Source organism: Sinocyclocheilus grahami, unplaced genomic scaffold, assembly GCF_001515645.1.
Source record: "Sinocyclocheilus grahami isolate Dianchi unplaced genomic scaffold, SAMN03320097.WGS_v1.1 scaffold1043.1, whole genome shotgun sequence".
NCBI classification, from domain to species: domain Eukaryota; kingdom Metazoa; phylum Chordata; class Actinopteri; order Cypriniformes; family Cyprinidae; genus Sinocyclocheilus; species Sinocyclocheilus grahami.
This window is the reverse complement of record NW_015506222.1, coordinates 249,667-264,235: the sequence shown is the minus strand read 5'-3', so window position 1 is coordinate 264,235 and position 14,569 is coordinate 249,667. Positions and strand designations below refer to the sequence as shown.

The following is a 14,569-nucleotide window of genomic DNA, read 5'->3' as shown; positions in this document are numbered from 1 at the left end:
TTCAAATATCTAATGTAAATGTTCAAATAAAGCTTTGAAAAAGTTTCATAAATGGTAAACCTCACATTTCAGCTTTTAAATAAAGAAAAGGGTCAAGTCAAAATGACAATTGATTAATAAATGTTTATATGTATGTATCTGCTCCGTAAATAATACTAGATACCTTATTGTTTAAATGTTTAGAATCCATATAAGCTTTTTTTCATCAACCAGTCAAAATTTACAGCAGGGCATGCTAATTCGGTCCATTTTTTGATCTACACACCTTTCACTTTTTAAGACTAAAACAAAAAATGGATTCATTGTTATTCTTAATTAAAAATCATAACAACAATAAAACAGTAAGATACAATGACAAACTAGCTTATTAAATGTTTATTAACAAAAACGAATAAGACGAGGCATGGCATACACCGCATGCTGTATTATATACCGACTAATAAATTACAGAACGTTTAGCAAACACTGAGGAATCAAATAAATAAAAAGAGAGCTTCCATAGCATAACGTGAGGTAAACAGCAAAGATAACAAGCTTTTCAAAATGAAAACAAAAAGAAAAGTAAAACTAAACAGTGCTTGCATGTTTTTGTCCCACAAGAATACCAACATGTTCACCTTTGGTTTAAGATGCGGTCTTTTACTTTACTTTAGCATGAAACCCATCCATCGTTTCCTCAATATTTGCGTCATTTTTGCTGCACGCAGCTTCGCGCTCCTGACGCCGCGAGTATAAACCAGGCTCTACACTCGAAGCGCTGCGCAGCTCAAACGAGTCGCGCGGTTTCATTATGCTTTCAGTTTTGTTTGCCGTTTGATGATTCTCACATGCAACAGAAATGCAGCGCTTATGAGTTAAACAATGTGGTGGTGGCGCCAGTGCGACCGCACACAACATTTAGTCGCACTGGCAGAAAAAATGATAGCAAAATGTGCCCATTTGGTCGCACACTGGAGCCCTGTGCAGTACAGTATTTATTTATCCTCAGTTGTTCAAATCGCGGTAATCGAATACGGTTATAGTGATAATTAAAATATGAAACGGTAATACTAACCGTGGGGTATTTCATCACGATTTATCGTCAAACCGGTAATCGTTAAAAGGGATTAGTGTCCAAAACCTTTTGATAACTTATATATTTGGGTAACACTTTCCAATAAGATCCCATTTGTTAACAAGTTAATTTATTAGCTAACATGAGCTAACAATGAGCAATACACACATATATACACATACATACATACATATACAGTATATATATATATATATATACACATACGTACATTATATATATGTGTATATATATATAACCCGTGCTGGCAAAAAAAAAAATTAAAAATTGAATTTGAGGTTTTCACGAAAAAGAGTTTATTAAGCCCTCTTCTAGTGATCCCAATGCTTCAAATAGTAATTAAACATCTAAAATTATCTTTATTTGTACGTTTTCTGAGAGGAGTACCCTTTTTTCCGCTCACTTCTGGACGACTGCTGCTGCTTCTCACCACAAGTTGTAGGATATATCGTTGAAAAGTGCAGCATTCGAGCCTTATAAATATCCATAGCGAATTCTGTATGACATGAGTCTGAACCAGTAAAATATGATTTTCAAACCTGATTAAAACAAAACGTTTGCCTCTCAGAGAGCGCGCAATCTCCCTATAAAGTACATTATTGCTAAATATGTCTTGGCGAGATTCACATAATCTGTTGTCTTACATGAACGTTTAGTTAATGGTTAGGGAAAAATCTGATGTGTAACATTATATTAGATCCATGCATTACAGTAGGTCAAAATATTGATCTGTCTCGATGTTAATCAAACATTAAAACCAAAGATGGAATCTTTCGCTGCTCTTGATTAAACAATATTTTATTTGCATCATTGTATCTTATTTTTAATAACAGAGATAAAATAAAAAACAGCTATATTGTGATTGATAATATAGTAATTATTATTAAGACAATAATTGGAGGAAAATATGCAACGTTGCTTGGTGATATTGCTTTGGAATCTTCAGAAAACATTAACTCGATTTTTCTCAAAATCAACTCTGCTGACTCAAGTTGTATATCATTTTGAAGGTATTTTAATGTAGGATGTGAAAAAGAAGAGAACTCATTTTTGAAAATGTGCTCATTCTGACTCATTTTGTCAGCACAGGTCACACACACACACACACACACACACACACACACACACACACATATATATATATATATATATATATATATATATATATAAATGAACTTAAACTTGGATTAACATGCTGTAGAGGTAATGTTAGTTTATATTTACTAGTTAAAAATGTTAACAAATGAGACCTTGTTGTACAGTGTTACATATATTTGTATATATCTCAAGATTTTGAGATATAACCAAAAAAACATTTCTAATGTAACATTTCTCTAAAATAAGTCAATAGTCTTATATATATATATTTACTTTATTTTAAGGTCCAATTTTTGCTCTTACCAACCCATTGACTACGACTTTTGCCTTAATAAACTCCTAATTTACTACTCATTAATAGTTAGGTAGTTGTTACGTTTAGATATTGGGTAGGATTCGGGATGTAGAATATATTCATGCAGAATAAATGCTTTATAATTACTAATAAAAGGTCAATATGTTAATAATAGGCATGCTAATAAGTAACTAGTTAAGAGTGAGACTGTGTCTCTATACTAAAGTGTTACTCTTTTTTTATTTTTTATTTATTTTTTATTTATATTTTTTTTTTTAATTTTCATTCATGGCATGCATAGTTCAATAATTTTTTCCAATAAGTAAATTAACTTGTCAGTTTTGTATGATTTTGAAATTAGTTGTTGCTTTGAATCAAATGTGAATGTAAGGGTATTTTTTTCTCTCTCTCTGGTTGGCTTGATTCATAACTCTTTATTTAATAATTGTTCAAAACATTTCTGGAACCGAGGTCACTGAGGAAGTGAGTGGTCAATGAGCGTCATGCCTTTGTGCATTTCAGGTGATAATCCGGGATTCTGTGGCGATCCAGGAATTCCTCCTCACGGTTCTCGTCTTGGGGAGGAGTTCAGACATAAAAGCCTCCTAAGGTTCACGTGCGAAGCGGGCTACACGCTGATCGGATCTTCCGAGCGCACCTGTCTGCAGAACGGGTCCTGGAGCGGAACCCAGCCTGTGTGTGAAGGTGAGGGTCACAGATACGTGTGGAGAGACACCCATGGCGAAATTCACCAGGATGTGGCTTTGCACTTGAGCTTAATTTGATCAGAAAGGCAAATTGTGATCCAGTAAAGGCAATGACCTAATGAGTAAAATGTATGCTTGAGAGACTAGAGGTTTTTAGTTTGTGCTATATATTTATAAAGGTTTAAATGTATTCTTAGAAACTAAAGTCGGCTCAAATTACGACGTGTTGTCTTTGTTTCTGAACCTCACCTAACCTGCTGTGCTCACTTTTTCCTGAATTGTACACTGCAATTATTGTAAAATTGATCTTTTGATGCTAACCGGCCTAAAATCGGTAATTGCGAGTTAACTCAATGACTCTGGTTAGTGGAACCACACAAAAGGCCCTGTCATTAAGCATGGTGTCTAATGATACATTACTTTAATAAGGATTTGTGAATAGCTCACTCTAGCTAACTGCTAATGGAAAAACAGGACGTTTTGACATGATTCAGAGTCTGAGCAAAGGTTTTTTTAGTTTTTTTTTTAATTGTTACTGAGGTCCCACTTTATATTAAGTGGCCCTAATACCTGTGTACTTGCATAGTAACTAGATGTGAATGTAGTATGTAACCACAGTGTAATACACATTGGTACATAGTATCTAGAGCTGTAATATTTCTGTAACTACACACGTAACAACGCTCTGAATGTGTTGTGTAAGTACAAATGTGTAACAGGACATATATAACTACATTTTGTAACAACTCTATGTATAAGAGTAATTGGAATAATTTGATCCAGGGGGTGGAGATGGGTAGGTTTAATACCAGTGTACTTACATGGTAACTCCTCAGGAACTGTCCACTTAATAGAAAGTGTAACATTCTGGACACCAACCACAATTTATATGTAAAGCCTAACTTACTGGCCGCTGCTGTGTTACATCAGAGTGATTACATGGTAAATCCATAGGAATTGTTTACTTAATATAAAGTGTAACACTTTCTTTATCAAAAAGTGCTGTTAGTCCTGTTACACATTTGTACTTTCATTACCAAAAAGTGTTGTTACCAATGTCATGTTACACATTTGTATTTACACATACCATTCAGTGGGTTGTTACAAATGTGTAGTTACACAAACATTACAGCTCTAGATACGACGTACCAATGTGTATTACACTGTGGTTACATACTATGTACACATCTAGCTACTATGTAAGTACACAGGTATTAGGGCCACTTAATATAAAGTGGGCCTTTTTTTTTCTTTTTGAAAAAAGACAATTCAGTTATTTTGCAGCTGACCATATTCATTTTCTTTGTAGTTTTCCTCCATATTTCCCATATGCAGTCCCTCTATATGTATTTGATCACTGACTCTTGCCTGTCACTGTTAGTACATTTGACACAAATTAGTTTATGTATAATTTATATTTAGTTTAGATATAGTTCATGGAAATTAACAAATCAAATGTTCTATCTAACTAACCCACACCTATATATTCACCGATTTCATTGTGCAGCTCCATTGTATATCTCAATCTGTAATTTAGTTAGTCTCAGATGAAAACAAAATAATTACAGCGCTCAGCAAATAAACCTCATGGAAGCTAGAGTTCTGAATCACCCCAGGAAGTATTAATGCCATATTATTAGAGGACAACAACAATGTGCCCAATAGCTTAATGTGTTTTATCCCTAATTTGTTTGTTTGTTTTCTGCTATAGACAGTACGATGGGGTTGTGTAAAAGAGATTGATAATATACATTATATAGGGCACATTCATAATTGAATAGGGGCTTTAACACGTGGCTGAGACAGATCGTTGTGGGGGGTAACTCCACGGTGGGCTTTAGTACCTTGTGAGGATACAGACAATACTTTCCAGATACCAGACATAAAACACAAGCCTGTTGCTACTTACAAATAATGACTTAAAGTTTGGAAGTATATCTGTTTACAGCAGCCCTCCACTAGGATCCCATTAACTCTTAATCGGTCCAGTTTTTCTTTATTTACTTAAGTTTTATTATTTAATCTGAAAGGATATGAGGGGCAAATTACAGCTACAAATCTTGATGATAATAAAGATTAAGTGAGTCCTCCATGTGACCAGCTATTTCAACAACAGTTCTGCTGATTAATGGATGATACTACTCCAAACATAATTAGAAGTTTCATAATGATTTCTTAACTATAACTTAAGCAACAACCAGTTGATCTTCAATATGCTCTTGGAGCATAAAAACACCTTTAAATTATTGTTTCGTCAATAGAAATGAAAACAAGTATTTTAAATATAATTTTCTGTTGCACATTGTTCATTATAATTTAGAAAGCGTTATTGAAAGCTGCATCATATGGACACCTGACCAATTTCAGGTTGTTACCGTGCATCAACAGGTAACATCTATTTGAATTCTAATAAATCTGAACTCTAATTATTGCTATTTGAAAATACTAACAAAAAACTAATTCAAGTTGGAACTAATTTGATCTACCTTGCTAGCAACACTTTAGGCTGCAAAATAAAGGAATCTGTATCATGATGATCGATACAGCTCAACACCCAGTTTCCTGTGCTGTTTATTCACAAGATTCTATTGAAATTATTTCACAATAGAAAATGACTTTGATGCATAAAATTCCATGTTCTTTGTTTCTACAATATCAGTCAAAATTTATAATTTAAATATTATTGACTGTTGCACGCGAGTCGTCATAATTTAGAATAGCACTGTCATATGGACACCCAACCAATTTAAGGCTGCCATGCATCTCTGTGCTATTAGAATTCAAACGCAAATTAACCGCATTGGAGCGTATCATCTTTACTGCCCTTATCTGAAAATGACACTTCAAAGTATGAGAATAAAAAAAAACGTGTTAAACGCTCCAACTAATTGGAAATGGAAGTTCATCTACCTTGCCAACAACACTCTGCAGGCTGTAAAACACTGCGCTTGTGGTGTAGTTTCAAGTGTTTTGCTTGTGGTGCTAGCCCTTAGATATGTTTCACAGAAGCTCTTGTCTTACGATTGCTGTTTTCAGTCCCGCAGGGCTGCAGTCTTTTACTCCTCACATTCTCTCTTTAACTTCTTCTGGTCTTTGATTGCCGTCCCAGCTGTATCCTGTGGAAATCCTGGAACACCGGCCTACGCCAGGATCGTTTTCAGCGATGGTATGCTGTTTCCTAGCTCGGTGACATACGCCTGCTGGGAGGGGTACAAGACCTCGGGTCTCACCACTCGCCATTGCACCACCAATGGCACCTGGACCGGCTCAGCACCAGATTGCATCGGTCAGAACAGCAACCTTTACTCTTTTTGATTACCGCAAAATGTTTTTACCCTGCTTTTGTAATTACACAGGCATTGCTTATGTAATGTACCCTGTGTGCTTCAGGAGTTGCACTGATAGCTGATGAGTTGTGTCACAAGTCACGTGATCCACCACTGTTAACACCGATTGGATGTGTCAACAAAAGTTATTCTTATTTTGTTCAAAAAAAGGGGAGACAACAGGAGGAATCGTCATCTCTCCATAAAGTTCAGCAGTTTTAGTTGTGTGATATAGGTTTTGTGTAGTAGCCTGTAATGGGGAAATATAGAGTGGTGTCCAAAATCTGATACCACATTGAAAATCTGGGATGTAGAAGATTGTTTTAGCCAAAGACAAGTTAACATATTAGTTAGATTCTGCACTATTTCTAGGTCAATAAATCTAGGTTCACCCAAAAATGAAAATTGTGTCAATAATTATTCACCCTCATGTCGTTCCAAATCCATAAGACCTTCGTTCATCTTCGGAACACAAATTAAGATATTTTTGATGAAATCCGAGAGCTTTCCGACCCTCCATAGACAGCAAGGGAAATACCATGTTCAAGGCCCAGAAACATCAACAAAATGGTCCATGTCCAAGTAACACAACGCGTGCTTTCCTCTGCTCGTAAACAAGGCGCAGCAGCATCACGCGCATGCGTTGTGTTTCTCTCGATAATGGCGGTAGATGGTAACTCGGAGGAGACGAATTGTTGAATAAAGTCATTATTTTTGATTTCTTTGCGCACAAAAAGTATTCTCGTAGCTTTGTAAAATTACGGTTGAGCCACTGATGTTACATGGACCATTTTATCGATGATCTTACTATGTTTCTGTGCCCTGTCTGTGGTAGTTCCCTTGCTGTCTATGGAGGGTCAGAGAGCTCTCGGATTTAATCAAAATATCTTAATTTGTGTTCCAAAGATGAACAAAGATCTTAGGGGTTTGGAACGACATGAGGGTATTCCTATGACAACTATTCCTTTAATTCTTTTTTTTTTCTATGAAAGGTCAGATGTTTTGATTCCACTGAAGAACAAATTGGTCTTAGGAACATTCTCAAATCATACTCTAAACTCATTAGGTTTAAAAAAAAAAAAACATGGGGTGCTGTTATTAAAGCAAAAGGTGGACAGAACCAACCCCTAAGACTGTTAATTTTAACTCAAATTGTTGTTCTGATAATACATTTTAATGACAATTTTTAAATAAAGTACATTAAATAAATGCACATTTTAAGCATTTTTGGTCCAAACTCTTTAATGTGAAAATAATGTGAACCCAAATGTAGCCCAAAAGACACAATATTTTAAATATACGGTGCATTCAGAAAGTATTCAGATCCCTGTTTTCACATTTTATGATTTATTATATAATATTATTTTATTTATATATGTATTTTCCACATCCATCTACAACTCATACACGCGTCTGTCTATACAGTATAAGGACTAACAGCTGAAAATTCATATTAAGTTGTATGGAGTGCAGATTGATGAGAACAGAAATAATAATAATTATTCTTATTATGATATTTCCAAGTGCAATCTCTATGAATTATTAAAGAATGTTCAAAAACGTTTGAGTCTAGCTTGTCCTCTCTCTTTGCAGTTATTAGCTGTGGGAATCCTGGTCCAATTGCCAACGGAATTTACATTGGAAATGAGTTCATATTTAACAAAACCGTCCACTATTGCTGTAACCCTGGGTATGTAATGGAGCCCCCTGGTTCATCTACTCTACGCTGCAGCAAAGATGGCACTTGGAATCAGACCAAACCAAGCTGCAGAGGTAACTTCCAAACGTACACGATTCTCTCTGTACAGGCAGAGAGGGCAGCATCTCCTGTCACTCTGCAAACAGCATCATGAGAGCTTTTAAAATATGTACTTATATTGTGGAGTTGTTCCCAACATCAAAAGCCTTTCAGATGTTTTTGATCTCTTTTTTTTTTTTTACTTGCCTGGCAAGTGAGATTATTCACTTATGAACTCCAAGGAGATGTTGCCATGAAATGTGTAGGATCTATGTTATCAGATGTCAGAATGAAATTAGCAAGTGGTGCAATGCAGACAGCTCAGCCTCCTCACGATCAGTTCTAGAAAATATCAGATATATGTTTTCGGACGCAGGAAGATATGCGATGGATGTTTGATATTCAGAGTGATTTTAGTATGTAATCCCATTTAATCATCGTTTCCTCCCACAAGCAATACACTTCCTCCCGTTAGCAAATGGAACGTAATGCTCAAGGAAAGAAAATAAATAACTCTAAGCCCCTTGTTTAGCATACTATTCTTTCAGATCTTCCTTTTCCACGTCTGAACAAGTGAAAGAAGGAGGTGCTGGGTTTGGACACATCTTCCGTCAATAATAATGATGGTGATGAAATCAGGGTTGTCGGCTGTTCAGAATGCCTTTAAAATGCATTTCAGTTCCCATTCCTTTAGTTTGAACTGAGGTAGCAAACAGAAAATGGAATTTGAATTTGAATGTAGGACAGTCAAAATAAAATTCTAAATCACTGCTGTAAGTGTAGGTTTTAATGCTACATGTGGTATTTACAGAAACAATACTTTTGTATTGATAACCAATGTTTAAAAATAGTATAATAGTAAAAGTAGTAAAATAGTATAATAATTAGGCATGCAACATTTATGAAATCATTAATTTGGAGATTATGTGAAACTTCAAAAAAATTTATTTGTTACACCTCAGTACCATTCATGAAAGCAACAAGGTGATCAATAACAGTGCAAAATGTACGAGACCTGGTGTTCAGTTGCAGTAAAATAAAATATTCCCTTAATGCATTCTTATAGATTTTATTGTAACATTTAGTTGTTGCCAAAAAAATAAAATAAAATTGGTGTTAAGCATCAATTGCCAGTGGGGGCAGTACATTTCCATAATGCTTTAATTTATGCCAAATTTTGATGTTGGTATTTCTTTTTGGTAACACTTTAGAATAGGGAACACTTATTCACTATTAACTATGACATTTCCCTCAATAAATTCCTAATTTGCTGCTTATTAATAGTTAGTTAGGTAGTTTTTAAGTTTAGGTATTGGGTAGGATTAGGGATGTAGAATAAGGTCATTTAGAATAATGCATTAATATGTGCTTAATTAGTACTAATAAATGACTAATATTCTAGTAATATGCATGCTAATAAGCAACTTGTTAAGAGACCCTAAAATAAAGTGTTATCTTATTTTTGTCACGATCGCTACTGTGAGGGAACGCAGAGCGAGGAACAAAGAGACGTGGAGTACATCAACAAGGATACTTTTATAACATCAAGGGAACCGGGAAAACACACGTAGCAGAGGAGGTTGACATAAACAATACCGGACAAAGGAAGACAGGGCAGACTACACTTTAAAAACTGGAGCAAATTAAGATAATTAACAAAACAGCTGGAAACAAATGATGAACTAATCGGGGAACATAATGGGAACAGGAAGGACCAAATATGGGCATAAACTGAACATGGGGAGGAAAACGCATGACACGGGACTGACAATTTTTTAAATGTTATACGAATGCAATTCTTTTACCTTAAAATCTGTTTCTATGTTGTTTCTTTTTTTGATGGTATTGAGAAATATGTGCAATTAGTTTTCTACACAGTATCACGGAGTAAATTTTGAGACAATTAGTCAAATTATTAATTTAATTATATGTTTTCTCACAAAACTTGGACTAATGAAAATCTTTTGCAATGTGAGTGTGTTAAATTTCTTTAAATTGCAATGCTGTAATATACAAAATTCCAGGGCCCGGATGTATGATAGCCCTTATGCTAAGAAATCCCTTAGTTATAAGGTTAAGGGAGCCCTTAGTGAAACTTGGGTTGCAAGAAAAACACCCAAGGGTCAACTAAAGGAACCTTAAGGTTGCCATTGAGTATTCCCCTTAATTATTTAAGTGTTCCCTTAAGTGTTGCTAGTAACCATTTCACCTTAATAAATTTAAGGGACCAAAAGAGCTCCCTTAAGTCATCTTAAACTCAGTATCTGCAGGATTTTTAAACTCAAATGTAAGACTTAAGAATTTTTTTTAAGACCTGCACAAATAAAATATCATATGAGCGCAGTAGGGCAGTGACTATTGTGACATATTAAACTGTAAAATGACTGTAAAAGGCATGACTTACAGGTTTTCACAAAACAAAAAGTTTTATATAATTTTTTTAAGTAAATGGGCGAGTTGTATCAATTAAGATATCAATTTAAACTATAATTATTAATCAATGATTACATTAATTAAATAACAATATAAATGTCATTTGTCTTCATTGTTTAGATTTTTATAATGCATTATCTTGTCGGCCCACCTGTTCACATTTACAACTCTGCGTGTTTGCAGCGTCAAAACATGGGTTAATTTTCACATTTGCTAAATTTTCCGTCATTGGTCAGCAGGAGGCGCTTTCACTGCAGAAACAAAGTGGTTTCCTCGGTAACGACTGTACACAAAGCAGCGCAGAAACGGGCAACGCTCATGTTTATTTAATGTTTGTCTCAGTTTTAGTTGGTTAGGTTTGTATTTCATTATGTTCTGTTTATTGTCATAGATATGTATACATATCTGTTTATTGTGAGATGTAGTAACCATAGTAACCGCGGTGCCCATTGCCGTATGTTGCCAGAAATTACTGTGAAACGCTTAGTATAAACACTTAGGTAAGGGTGACAATTAAGACGTTTGTTGCAACGCTCCTAAAGAAATCCCTTACTTCAGGGATTTTTTCCCCCCTCAGGAATACTCCTAAATCAAATTACTTAAGGATTTCATGCAATCGGGCCCAGGATTCCATCCAGTGAGCATTGGTCAATTCCAATTCCACCTCATGAAAATGAAAAGAGAGACAATTCTTAAATACTGAATACTGTTGTGGTGGTGTTTTTCAGTCATAATGTGTGGTCAGCCGCCAGCTATTCACAATGGGCGAGTGGAGGGCTCAGACCTGCAGTGGGGCTCTAGTGTTACCTACAGCTGCTTTGAAGGATACCAGTTGTCCTCTCCTGGAATAGCCACATGTGAAGGGAACGGCACATGGCGTGGTGAAATCCCTCAGTGTCTGCGTAAGTACTGTTCTGTTCCATTAACAGAAAACAGAATTAAACTCCATTAGCACATCCATGAAAAGGGGATGTAAACAATGTGTTTTGCTTCAGTAGACAGCATATTTAATTACAAATGAAAATGAGGCTGTGAGGGATATAAGTACAGTCTGATTTGTGCTAATGTACTTTACAATGCTTTCTGCAGTTCGCTCTCACATTTGATTAAGAAAAAAAATAACTTATAGCCATCCAAATACATCTTCTGCGGCATAAATAATATAGCAAGATCTCTACCATCTTGACATATTTCTGCCATCACACCATTCATACCATCATAGTGCCCAGCCGTAAATCCACTTCTGTCATGACAACTCTCGGAGGGATTGGCATGGTAATGTACATGACAATGTTAATGTACTTGGTCTTGGCGGAATAGATCTGCTACGCTGTTGCTGCTGCAGAGCAAGTACCGAGACTTGCTACTACCAATACATCCACATCATGCTGCTGTGAGCATGTAAGAAATATTGCTGCTGCAAATATAACATGCATGAAATAACCCCCATACAGCATACATGAATCACCTCGTAGCAGATCTATACAGGTGGAGCTGGGGAATGTGGAGGGTTTCTGAAGTAAACTGCAACTGCTACAGCAAGCACTAGTCATATATTTGAATGTTGAGCAGCGAGCTCATTGGCTACCGATACAGGAGAGAACCAATCAGCTGTGCCATGTGATAATGATGCCATTAGGTCAGATTGAGTTAGACCTATCGGACTTCGCCATCTAGAGTTTCATGCCAGAACTCTGTATATATGGGCCAAAAGTTGATATTTTCTGTGGCAGCTGTTGTTGTGTTTAGAGTATTGTGTCGCTATGATGGAAGGTTCATGGCTTGACTGAAATTGTGTGAAACGCAGCTACAACACATCAGCTACAGCTACAGCACACCTGTTTTGACATTTTCAATACAAGTGTCAACACATCACAAATGGATCCCTCAAGTAGCCTGGCTTTCCAGGCATGCAGCGTAAGAAGTACGAGGTGCATGCAGAGAATCTGCTGTTAAATCCTTCTAGCTTTTATTGTAAGCCTTTGACACAATGTCAGCTGTTACAACAAAAATCCTCGTTAAAAGTGCCAGAAAAAAAGAAACCATATCGTAAGTACACACACCAAGAAGCACTATTATATGGAAGAGAACAGGGCTAGTTGTCTGACGGAGAAGATGTCATGAAGACTATATCCCAGTAAATAAAGACACAAATGTTTGTTTTCTCCAGCAGTGGTTTTGTATGCTGGTTTCAAACTCCTTGAAATCAAACTTGTTGATCAATACCTTTGATCATCCAAACTAAATTTTGGTCACATTTTATTTTAAGGTCCAGTTCTTACTATTAACAAACCATTAACAATGACGTCTGTCTCAATAAATTCCTAATTTGCTGCTTATTAATAGTTAGTAAGGTAATTGTTGATTTAGTATTGGGTAGGATTAGGGATGTAGAATATGGTCATGCAGAATATGTGCTTTATAAGTACTAATAAACAGCCAATATGTTAATAATAGGCATGCTAATAAGCTAGTTAACTAGTTAATAGTGAGAATTGGCCCCTATACTAAAGTGTTATCTAAATCTTAACATCATATTTGTAATAACTGTTGGGTAACAGGTCAACACAATAAAATCACAATAATATATATTCAGACAAGTGTCATAAGATTTATTTTAATAAGATTAAAAAATGTGTCTGTCCTTAAATTAGACTTAATTATTTTTAAATGTCAGGTTGTCAAGCTGTTATGTGTTTATATGTTGTAATTTTATTCAATTTATTAATTATAACATTTGATTTCACGTAAAGTAAGGTACGAGAGGCCATGCTGTGAATACAGTCGCAGCTGAAAAGTGTTTGTTAGGCCTGATGCAAAGCGGAGTACATTCACAATACAGCACATCTTCGAGTTCCCTATTGCTTGTATACAACAGTTACCACACAATACAATTATTAAAGTCACACACACATATTACGGGGACTCTCCATAGGCGTAGTTTTTATTACTGAGCCAATCATATTTTTCTATCCCATAACCCTACCCCATCACAAAAACATAACCCTCACAGAAACATTTAGGCTTTTTTTTTTTATTTAAACAAATAAACAGACCATTTAGTGTGTTTTAAAGCCAGTTGGTTTATAAGGACACAGGAAGGGTCCTCACAAACTATGTTAACATTGTTTTACCAATGTCATTATACACAGTTGACCATGCAAAAAAAAAAAAGTATGCGTCAATTTATATACACTTTCTTTGACAGGGGGATGGGCATGGTCCTGATGCAGAAATAACAACTTCAACAGGGGTCACATACTTCATGAAATAGTTAATAAACAGTTTATAATATAACACAACAGGGGCTCTTCATACACAAGCCATTTGAGAGAATGAGTTTGCAGACTGGCTAATATTATCGTTACAAAATATTCACTTTTCATTTCAGGTATAAAGTGTAGCGTCTGGACCACTCAAACACACAATTTTGTTGTTTGTATTTTGTTAGCTAGATTTAACAAATACTCTGTAACACCCCAGGAAGCCGAACAGGCCCCTGGTTCCATGGCAACTCTGACACCCGATACATTTACGACCTCCTGGAATTTAGGTGAAGAAAATCGATTCCTTGCCCATAAGGAAAAAAATAACTAGTTATGATTAATTATTCATATTTCCTCATGAGCTGATTCGTTACAAAAGCTTAAGCAGTTGTAACTGTCCGTAAATTATTTATTTGCCGAACGAATCATTGGTTTGTTGGTATGTGGATGATTTTATGTACAAGGATAAGGACAAGCTGTCCACAAGTCGCTCACCCAAGCCTGTTGCTGCAGATCTCGAATAATAAATATCACATAGTACATTGTATTTGATGCAAATACAATGCAAATACAAAGACAATCTGGATGCATATACTGTATGTGTGTATATATATATATATATATATATAAATAT

General features: G+C 35.5%; 1 protein-coding gene across 1 annotated transcript in view; it reads left to right on the top strand.

The window, feature by feature from the left end:
- LOC107566061 (CUB and sushi domain-containing protein 1-like) overlaps positions 1–14,569 on the top strand; it is a 139,073-nt gene that overhangs the window by 105,352 nt on the left and 19,152 nt on the right. The window contains exons 36-39 of the mRNA XM_016251436.1: positions 2,988–3,170; positions 6,282–6,458; positions 8,092–8,271; positions 11,398–11,571. Of these exons, the coding sequence (XP_016106922.1) occupies positions 2,988–3,170; positions 6,282–6,458; positions 8,092–8,271; positions 11,398–11,571 (714 nt within the window). The remainder of the gene's footprint in view (positions 1–2,987; positions 3,171–6,281; positions 6,459–8,091; positions 8,272–11,397; positions 11,572–14,569) is intronic.